At 39.1% G+C, this 12,039-nt stretch overlaps 1 protein-coding gene across 1 annotated transcript in view; it reads left to right on the plus strand.

The window, feature by feature from the left end:
• The first annotated feature begins 737 nt into the window (after window positions 1-737).
• Window positions 738-12,039, plus strand: part of LOC122808197 (transient receptor potential cation channel subfamily V member 6-like) — a 346,314-nt gene continuing 335,012 nt past the window's right edge. The window contains exon 1 of the mRNA XM_044079164.1: window positions 738-828. Coding sequence (XP_043935099.1) covers window positions 738-828 — 91 coding nt within the window. The remainder of the gene's footprint in view (window positions 829-12,039) is intronic.

Consider the following 12,039-nt stretch of genomic DNA (forward strand, 5'->3'; position numbering starts at 1 on the left):
CGAGCCGTCCAAGAGGATGCCTCAGGAGACAATTTCACCACACCACCAGAGGCTCCAATTATTGCTACACCAATAGCGGTCACCTCCACACCACTTCCAAATCAAGAAGCGAACCGCATTAGGGTGGCCCAAAGGGATTTAGGAGCCATACCGAAAAACAGCACACATACTGCTCCTTTTTTGCCATATCCGATAAAGAAATTCATTCCGAGAGAACGACGGAACAGCTGGGACAACAGGAAACGCAAGCTATCGGAGGAAAACGAAGCCTTTCAGAGAAGGCGACAAAAACAGTAGAGACTCAGCTCTTTTTTAACATGTCAAGGTATGTTTTCTCTGTACATGATGAAGAGTTACTGAACAGAGGGTTGATGTTTGTACCATCACAGTGTAGCATCCTCTCTGATTTATTGATGGATCTCAGAATGTTCAGACGCTCTATAGCGTTGAAAACATTTTTTAAATCAAAATGTTCTGAAAGTGACACTAATACAGTAAATGAGGTAACTTTGTTTAAAAGAAAAAGTTCTTTTCCCCCCATATTACCGGGGCATGTTGAATTATTCATAAAACTTTGTGAAAAAGACATTTATGAATACTGCACTAATATAAAGAAAAAATGCATGTATTTTAATATGTCCAAGGAACTACAAACCTCTCTATATGCTTTGACTAACAATCCTTCTATAATTTTTAGGCCGGTTGACAAGGGAGGAGGGGTGGCCCTTTTTAACAGAATGACTTACCAGTCTTTAATGTTGGATTTGTTAAAAGATGAAACTACCTATTTAGAAATAGATGCAACAAGAATGACAAGAATTATAGCTGGTATAAAAGATGAGATATATGACTTCCTCATGTGTGGCCAAATACCACAAGATTTATATGAATATTTTTTAATAGATAACCCACAGGTGCCCATAATTAAAGGATTACCAAAAATGTACAAAGGTGTCCTACCCCCACCATTAAGACCCATTGTAGCTAGTGAGAAATGGGCAACTGAAAAAATTTCTGTATACCTGGAAAAGACTATGAGACCCTTAATAAATTAAGTTCCAAGTATACTAAAAGACACCTACCAACTATTGGAATCCTTAAATTCTATTGATAAAACATTGGTTAAAGGAGAACACCTATTAGTCACTATGGACGTAAATAGTTTATTTACGTCCATACCTAACGCTGAGGGGATACAAGCTGTAAGAGAATTGCTATCAGTTTTCCCACACTTAAAAAGGAATGATATCATTTTGATTTGTCAACTTTTAGACCTTGTTTTGAGCAATAATGTGTTTGCCTTTGAGGGGTGCCTGTACTTACAGACCTCAGGGGTAGCTATGGGCACCCCTTGTGCAAACACGTATGCAAACTTGGTAATGTATAAATGGGAGAAGGACTATGTTTTTACCCATCCTTTGTTTAAGAAAGTTTTGGCTTATTACCATTTTGTCGATGATATTTTATTGATTTGGGAAGGTTCCATAGAGGAATTTTATGATTTCAAGAATTATTTAGAAACCACAACTACCTTTCTTAAATTTACAGCACAGGTTTCATATGAATCAGTTAATTTTCTGGACGTGACTTTGGATATAAGGAATGGCAAATTAAGCTCTACCTTATTTAGAAAAACTTGTTGGAGGAACACCATACTACGCTACGATAGCATGCACCCACGCTATGTATACAAAGGCATAGTCAAAAGTCAGTTTATCAGGTTATCAAAAATTTGTAAAGACCCAGCAGACCTATTTTTAGAGGCAGACAAACTGGAATGTCTATTCTTAGATAGACAATATGATGTAAATTTAGTAAGAACAATCAGGGCGCAAGTACTGAAAGACGTAGAGATACCAGTACAAACAGCATATGATTGCTCCTATGGAAAAGGCACCAAGAATGTTTCTCTTTCCTCAGGAAAGTTAAGTTTTGTTACAACCTATACGAATGATAGCTGTAACATTAGGGAAATAATAAACAACAATTGGAAGGTGTTAATGACAGATGCTTTCACACAACAACTGGTAGGAAAAGTCCCTCATTTTACATATAGGAATAATAAAAATCTCAAAAGATTGCTTTGTGATAAGTCAACTAATATCAAACCAAAGCCTAGAGAAAAATTAGGAACTTTTCCTTGTAAACAATGTAACTACTGTAAGTTTATTACCAAAGAACAAATATATATACATCCAGAAATAAAATATACCTTTAAACCTAGGTTTTCAGCTACTTGCGATAGTTTAGGACTAATTTACTTAGCTACATGTGCACATTGTCCTGCATTTTATGTAGGCCTTACGAAACGTAAGCTTAAACACAGAATTTACAACCATACTTATGACATAAAGAAATTGAATGAATTGAATGCTTTGGCTAAACATGTGCAATGTTTTCCAAGTCACTCTTTTGTGTTTAGGGTATTAGAAATTGTAGATCCTGATAGTAGAGGTGGAGACTATTTGAATCTGTTAGAATTAAAGGAATTGAAATGGATATTGAGGTAAAAAGGACATTATTCTCCAGGTTTAAACCTCTATGTTTCCATAAAACCCTATCTTAACGCACGCAGATGAGCCTTATAAAGAATATATATATAGTATTTACAATATTACATTTTAATAGAAGCATATACCTTATATAAGGTTTTTTTTCCCCCTTTTTCATTTATATTTTGTTTAGTTTTATAAGTCCATGGTTTAACCTAGGCTTATTTACTTATATATACATATATTTTTATTGATTTATTAATTTATTTGTTCCACCTACACTTCCAAAAATGGCGTGTATTCAATACTAGTCTTGTTTATATTTTATCCAGGTGCCTTTTCCATTTGTCATAAAATGTTTTTCATACTGTTTATTAACCCACTCTGCCTGCATCTTATCTGAACATTCTTATATGTATTTGTAAATAAATAATAAATGTTTTGAGATAAATTCAGTATGAAACTATAGTAATTAAGTTTTTTATTATACATATCTATATTCTACACTTATGTTAAAAGTTTTTATACTGTTTTTTATACTGTCATTCTTATATTGCTCGTACTCTTAGTGAGTATATGTCTTTAAATTGCAGTGCATTTTTAAACTGAGGTTTTTAATTGTTCTTAACTAATTGCTCATTGAGTTAATTGATATTAAATAATTAAAGCATTTTTTGTCACTATATAAGAATACACTGTTTTGCTAGTACATTCATGGTCTGAGGAAGCGTACTGTAAAAGATGCTGTGGCGCTACCAAATAAACTTCTAATTTTATTCTACAGTCGTGCTGAGTCTGAAGTTTGTCTGTTTGCTATATTTTCGATTTATTTAACCAAGGACTCTAAGTTGTAGTGGTCTATCGTTTTGCTTCATCTACCTACAATACTATACATTACACATATTTCCCATAGTATCCCATAATACAAAGCATGCTTGCACAGCGGGACCACCTTAGACATATCATTGCCATTATATGCCCATACACATGCCTACTGTGACAGTATATCAACATATACTATCACCTGCTATGGCACGTACTTGTTGGACATACCCTACCACTGACAGCGGGTTGTATGGAATTGTTCTGTTTAAAGCCATCATGTAGCATCCCTTGTGGTGTCTGTGATGTGTACCTTGCGGCCCACTGCTGGACGCACAGTTTCTACAAGCGTTAGTATGCTCAGCAAGACATCACTACATAAATACCTCTTCCCACTTTATGCATTGTGGACACGTTTAATTAATGCAAACCAGGCTATACATACAGTAAATAATTAATAAAGACCATGCTATACATAAACTTACATACCGAGTGTTCTACATACCTTGTTATCGTTACGGAGTTTCGTCTCTATCTCTCTCACACTGCTTAAACAGGTATTTTGTATGAGCATACAGTTTGAATGTCTGGCAAGTTATCCTTATATACGTCAATACCTGTAACATGTGGTTTCCTCCCACCAATTGGTGTTCCTGAGTGACTAATTACTTGCATATCAGCTGTGCAGCTACTCCATTCACCAATTACGTGGAAACAGTGGGGTATAATTGAATTCTCCACTTGGGCGTTGCCCATTTGCCCTACCTTCAGAGAGACAGCCTGTATTGTGTTTTGTTATGTGTAATTGCAACTGCTATGCATAGAGACGAGTATACTTTGGATTCATGTCCCCCATGGATTGTGTGTGACAGCTAGAGTATGTGGTTCCACATGTGGGTGTACCTGTCATCCCAACGTCTGATAATGGACTATTGCAAACAAAACCTGTCACATCGCCGTTTGTTCCATTATACAATGGCTGCAATTTCACATGGCGCCTTTAATTGTGTCTCTCACAAGGTATGTTGATGGTTCTGCAGATGTAATTGACTGACTGGATGTTTGTGCTGTTATTACAGTCTGTATTGGTATAGTTTCTAGTGCGGGGGATGTCGGTGGGTGCACGTAGCATATACAGGTTTGTGGGGCTTGCATTTCTACATATTCCATATATATATGTGTGGGCTCCATCCCTAATTAAAGAGCTATCAGTTAGTAGACTTATGTTACGGGATTGTACATTGGGCTGTTGTTAATTGGTTTCTATATAGTATGCAGGTGAGGTTAATCTTCCATACCTCCGGAATTGCAGAGATATGTAAAGGGATATGTCTAAGTGACATCTATCCCATATATTTCTGTCTCAGATATTTGCAGTCATTGCGGTTGTGTTGGTAACAGAACCTCTTTGCCACGAGTTGCCACCTTTTCATATGGCCATTGTTGGACACTTGCGGGACACACAGCGGTGTTTACAGGCCAAAACATAGCCATGGTCAGTACACAGGTTAGAACATACTTTTATCCTCAATACACACCTATTGTTGTGGGACTTTGGCTACTTATCATATTGCATGTAACATTTACGTTTCTTACATACAGGCATAACTATTTAATGCAACTATTACATTATATATGGGACATATTAATATCCTACAATCTCGGATATTTGCCCTTTGTAATGTTTTATGTCAGGACACACCTGCCAGGGAGGGGCTGTCCCTCCTACTGTGGGACAGGTGGTAACCGTATGCCTACGGCTAGCTATACCCACACCTATCGTAATGATCTACCTCTGAGTTGGCACTAACAGACACATGATGCGGACACACACACACACACACACACACACACACACACACACACATTACAGTCACACGGAGACACACACGGCACCCTCAACACACACATACACAGACTACGACACACACAAACACAGTTGAACACAGTACCTACATGGACCGCAACACTGGCAGCAGTAACTAAATGTCCCTTCATATCATCATACTATTACTCGCAGTTGTACTGTTCTGGTACTGTGTTCTTTCGGTCTTTCAGCCTCGTGGTAACGCATGTCGGTATGTTACACATTCCATAGTTGGCGGTATCCTATTTATTTGTACCTCCAAGCTGTTCTGAATGTCATTGACCTATCTATATATATTTGCAGATATCGCTGAATCCATATATATCAACATATATCACTCTATCGCCCTTTCTATCTGTATTATATATATGTATAGATGTGTACATATATATATATATATATATATATATATATATATATATATATATATATATATATACATCTCTATATATATCTGAAGGGGAAAGTGACAGGCAAGCTACACCTTTCATTGTGTACTTGTTGGTGTATACTGTTTCCTGGACTCCGCACATTTGTGTCTGTACCTATCACATTACACACCTGCCATAGATTAGGGTTACCAGCTGTTCCACTCTGTGAGGGACAGTCCCTCTTTGGGCAGTTGTGTCCTGCAAAATATTTGTAAACATGGCAAATGTCCTGAGATTTTTAGAACATACTTATTTCCTATAGTTTATGTAATACTTGCATAAAACAGTTATTCTGTATCTGAACCACCTATATGTTATAGAAACAGAATAAGTAAGTAAACATTACAAGAATGAGCTTTTATCTAGGCAAAACAGTGAAGTTCTGATTTTCGTACTGGCTGGGTGTATGTGTCGGCCTGCAGACATCTGACTTATGTCCCACATTGGTCATTTGAAGAGGTGGCAACCCTACCATAGGTACATCTTGGCTAGCAATAGTGTTAGGTGATTCTATACATGATTGCGTGTTCTACTCCTGGCAGTGGTCATTTTACCCTTCAGAGCAGGCACTATTAGTACAGGGGTGAATAATGCTGGTTTCACCTGTTCTGGACATCACTGACCATGATTTGCGTGATATTCAGAGAAGCTTATCCCTGTTTCGCACATATGCATATAGTCATATTTAAACATCGCTTACCAGCAGTGGGCAATGCATATTTCTGCTAATGTGTGCTAAACATGATCTGATGACCTGCATCTGACATGCATTACTAGTGCCTTCAGGATTACGTTACATCCCTTGCAGGACGTGGGACCGGGAACATGCACAATGGTCACTGCATTTAACACATGACCATCTGAGATTTGTACATGTGTTATGTCATTTTGTACATGGAGTATACTACGGCTGTTACTCCATGCTGCACTCACATGGGTAACTCAGTTAGTTTGCATATTGATGAGTCCAGTTAATGGTATGTCCATGTGATGTTTACTGGATGTGCTCCGGCATTGGGTATGTACATCACAGTGAGCCACACACGATACTGTGGTACACCTGCAAACGACCGTAGGTGGAGCATGCTGGGGTGATGAATACCTGTCATGGGTACACCCCATGCCTTAACACAACATCCATGATTATATTATGTGGAGCCCCTCATTAACACAGCAGGGACTCTGCGCTGAGTGTGTGCAGAACAGTGCTTACACACATGTGCTCCCACGATTGCCTCTGCTCCTCTAAGCAACAGTTGGTTACTCAATGTTGTGGTGACAGCAGACACTGTTTGCCCTGTTTGGTGTATGGCGTCTGACAATCGGCCGTGTACCTACCGATGTACCTGGGAAGCTATACACACAGCACCACCATATGCTGATAGGCTCATGTGCTGTTCAGGTGTTGACATTCCGTGTTCCAATAGCTGTTGTGTGTACGATGTTTGAGGGCTGCCTATGTAGGATTCACACAGTGGGCCACCTATACATTACAATTTACAGGTGGTCATGTTTGTGTGCCATCCATTTTACTGTGTGTGCATGTGGAGAGGCGTGTTAGTCCATAGGGGCCTACACTGTCAGAGTATGTGCTATACGTTCCCTCTTTGCCAAGGTGTAGACATATTAGGCACGCCTCCATCTGCCTACTGGGGCTGGCACAGTGTGTTCATGGTCTGACTCCCTCTGTGCCTGTGATGGCCTTGGCAATTGCAGTGGACTATGAGGGCCTTCACCATTTTGTCCCTGCTGCAGCTGTTTCCACAGGATCATATTATGTAGCATGGCATATACTATGAAGATGTGGCCACACGTGCCTGGAGAGTATTGCAAGGCTCCACCAGATGTATCCAAGCACCGGAACTGTGATTTCAGCATCCCGAACACACGCTCTGTGATGATTCTGGTTTGTGCGTGTGCCTCATTATGGCATTCTTGCATGGGTGTGTGTGCATTTCTGATGGGAGTCATCATCCACAGTTCCAGTGCATAGCCAGCATCTCCCACAAGGTGGCCATGTGGGATGTCCCCCCTGACAAATACCTGATACAGCTGTGAGGCATGCCAGATATGGGAGTCATGGTAGCTTCCAAGGCTGCCAGCACACACATCCATGATAATGCCCTGGGCATTGCACACGACCTGGCAGTTGATGGAGTGGAATCTCTTGCGGTTTATGTAGCGCCTATAATGTTCACCGGGTGGTGACTTGATTTGTATGTACGTGCAGTCTATCGCACCCAGTAACTCCGGGTCGTGTGCCACACGGTGGAAGTGACGCATATTGCTGGCCATCTCCTCCTGAGTTCGGGGGAAGTATATATGCTCATTGTCATGTGGTAACATGGCATCCAGGAACTGGTGTAGTACCCTGGATGCTGATGCCTGTGAGATTCCCATTATATCTCCAGTTGGCCTTTGAAAGGTACCTGTGACTAGTATTCGCAAGCTTACACATACCTTCATGTCCACTGGGATGGGTTCCCCTCTGTTGTTTCTGGTTCTCAGGCGTGGCCGGCACACCTCCACTATTTGCTGTAAGATGTCCCTGTCCACCCTGTAATGCTCTACTATCTCCAGATCATGTTGCCCCTGGTAGGTTACCCTTGGTCTGAACACTCTTCTCCTCCTCCGGGGCCTGCGGTGGTTGTCGGCATCATCCTCCACAACACCGTCAGTCTCTAACACATGCTGATGAATCACAACTATGGCAGCTCCCAACATGTACATTTTAAAAGTTCCCCGTGTGTTTACACCTATGGTGCAGTGTTTAGGAATATACAGGTGTGTGTAGGGTGCTTTCACACTTTATACTATTGCGCTGTGAACACTGATGATGTCATAGAGTGTGTATGTACGATCGTAGCTACAGGGTATCTTGTGTGTTTTACTACTGGAACTACTATTGTGGTGCCTTTGGTGTTGAATTACATTTGGCTGCCGTGGATTACCTCTTGACCTTCCCTTTACATTTCTGCACGTTCCACCTACCATTTTCTGGCATGCATCCAGCAGCCTGCTTTCATTTGTACTTTCCTAGACCTGGCATATCTTGCGTAATGTGTGCTATTGCAGGTCTACTGTTGGTTTGCTTTGCTCTGCTATGACAGATCTCCTGTCTTTGCAATCCAATGCCTCCCCTCCTTTCTTTGCATTCCAATGCCTCCCCTATCCTGTTTTGCAGGTTTCTGCGAGCAGACTTGTCAGCTGCCATCGATTGGCCACCGTGAGTTGATTGGTGTTGATTGCTCATTAGTACTCAATTACCCTACTTTGGCATTTCCTTCTTTTCTTCCCCTGACCTTCCTGTTTGTGCTATTGTTCGCAGTGCGTGCATCCACTTACTGGGTTTCGAGCACATTTTCATCCCCGTACACATGCGCTTTTGGGCACCATGTGTGCTCTCAGCTAAACGATTCTATACCTTCCTCCCCACCCCTGTCCTGCAGCTTTGCTTAGCAACGGCCAGGCCAGATTTGCATTGCTCCAATGTGCTTATTGCTATGGTGGCACACCCCTCTGAGCCACTCCTCGGTGTTATAGTGCTGTGCCGTATGGTACAACCTTCATCCGGTGGGACATTTGCGATTCAGTATTATCTGCCTCATTTGCATGGCATTGACTACTTATTCATAGTTACCGTGCCGAATACTGTCGCAGGCCCTTGCACCTTGGTTGTGGTGTTCCATGCCTACCATTGTGTATTATGGTGTAAACCTGATTTGTATTACTTTGCGATTTTATGACATTTTAATATAATTTCTTTATGTTCCAGTTTGCACACACATGCCCTGTGGTTGTACTGTGCGTTACTGTGGACATGACATTAAATGTTGTTTGTTAGGTGTTGTGCATCTTTTCTTATGCCATTGGCTGTGTATTTAGCCATTGGCATATGTTAACTTTGTAATACATGAGTCTGGTCCACTTCCATAACTCCGATTTTCTGTTTGGAAAAATGTAAACCATGTTTTTTGTTTACATTTCCGTGGGCTTACTCTACACCTGCACCACTTCATGAATTCCTATCTGCCTTCATTTGCATGGTGTGACACTGCACATGGGGTGATTAGCATACCTATGCCGAGGGCTGCGCAGTTCTGGCGTACACCGGTAGTGCACGTGGTTTGGATCGTACTTGAATTGCTCAACGGCCATATTTGGCGTTATTCCGCCTACGCTATGCCTGCGACTGGCGCAAGCTTCATGAATCCTGGGGAGTAACTCTCTCCATGTTTAATGACATACAGTTAATAAGGCAAGCTGTTTCCTTAACATCCCATAATTATTTACATATAAGCACTGTATGTGTCATGTTTCATTTAGGATAAGTTCCATAGTGACTCTCTTCATGTTTAATGAGATCAAATTAAAAAAGCAAGCTGTTTCCTTAACATTCCATAATTATTTACATTTAAACACTGTGGTGATCATTTCTCATTAAGGATAAGTTCCATATTGACTCTCCCTATGTTTGATTGCAAAGTTAAAAAGGCAAGTTGTTTCCTTAACATCCCATAATTATTTACATTTAAGCACTGTAGGTATCATGTCTCATTAAGGATAAGTTCCATAGTGACTCTGTCCACGTTTAATGACAAAATTAAAAAGGCAAGCAGTTTCCTTAACATCCCATAATTAATTACATTTAAGCAAAGTATGTATCATGTCTCATTAAGGATAGTTCCATAGTGACTCTCTCCATGTTTAATGACATAAAATTCAAAAGGCAAGCTGTATCTTTAACATCCCATAATTATTTACATTTAAGCAATGTGGGTATCGTGTCTCATTAAGGATAAGTTCCGTAGTGATGCATTCCATGGTTTTTTGACATACAATTAAAAAGGCAAGCTGTTTCCTTAACATCCCATAATTATTTACATTTAAGCACTGTAGGTATCGTGTCTCATTAAGGATAAATTCCGTAATGACTCTCTCCTTGTTTAATGACATAAAATTAAAAAGGCAAACTGTTTCCTTGACATCCCATAATTATTTCCATATAAGCACTGTAGGTGTCATGTTTCATTAAGGATAAGTTCCATAGTGCCTCTCTTCATGTTTAATGAGATAAAATTAAAAAAAAAACAAGCTGTTTCCTTAACATCCCATCTTTAATTACATTTAAACACTGTGGAAATCATGCCTCATTAAGGATAAGTTCCATATTGACTCTCCAAATGTTTAATGACAAATTTAAAAAGGCAAGTTGTTTCCTTAGCATCTCTTAATTATTTACATTTAAGCACTGTAGGTATCATGTCTCATTAAGGATAAGTTCCCTAGTGACTCTGTCCATGTTTAATGACAAAATTAAAAAGACAAGTTGTTTCCTTAACATCCCATAATTAACTACATTTCAGCAAAGTATGTATCATGTCTCATTAAGGATAGTTCCATAGTGACTCTCTCCATGTTTACTGACATAAAATTCCAAAGTCAAGCTGTATCTTTAACATTCCATAATTATTTACATATAAGCACTGTAGGTATCCTGTCTCATTAAGGATAAATTCCGTAATGACTCTCTCCTTGTTTAATGACATAAAATTAAAAAGGCAAACTGTTTCCTTGACATCCCATAATTCTTTACATATAAAGAATGAAGGTATCATGTCTCATTAAGGAAAAGTTCTTTAGTGACTCTCTCTATGTGGACAGAAAATTAAAAAGGCAAGCTGTTCTTTTAACATCCCATAATTATTTACATTTAAGCAATGTAGCTGTCATGTCTCATTAAGGATAGTTCCATAGTGACTCTCTCCATGTTTATTTATCATATTAAAAAGGCAAGCTGTTTCTTTAACATCCCATAATTATTTACACTTAAGCACTGTGGGTATCGTGTCGCATTAAGGATAAGTTCTGCAGTGACTCTCTCCATGTGTAGTGACATAAAATTAAAAAGGCAAGCTGTCTTACTAACATACCATAATTATTTTGAGTTAAGCACTGTATGTATCCTGTCTCTTTAAGGATATGTTCCGTACTGACTCTCTCCATGTTTTATGACATAAAATTAAAAAGGCAAGCTGTTTCCTTAACATCCTATAATTATTTACATTTAAGTACTGTAGGTATTATGTCTAATTAAGATACGTTTAATAGTGACTCTCTCCATGTTTAATGACATGAAATTAAAAAGGCAAGCTGGTTCCTTAACATCCCATAGTTATTTACATTTAAGCAAAGTAGGTATCATGTCTCATTAAGGATAATCAAGTGTTACATTAATTAATTAAGCAGTTTCTTAAATAATTTTAATTTCCTGTTATGCTATTAAGGAAAGTTCTTACTTCCATGTTTATAATTAAGCATGAATATATTTCATTAAGAGTATATATCTCTTGATAATCTAGTATTCCTTTTGACAAAAAAACCCATAATTGTTTACATTTAAGCAAAGAATAGGTATTTTATGTTT

The sequence above is a fragment of the Protopterus annectens genome, chromosome 8.part0 (assembly GCF_019279795.1).
Source record: "Protopterus annectens isolate FY-2018-M chromosome 8.part0, PAN1.0, whole genome shotgun sequence".
Classification (NCBI taxonomy): domain Eukaryota; kingdom Metazoa; phylum Chordata; order Ceratodontiformes; family Protopteridae; genus Protopterus; species Protopterus annectens.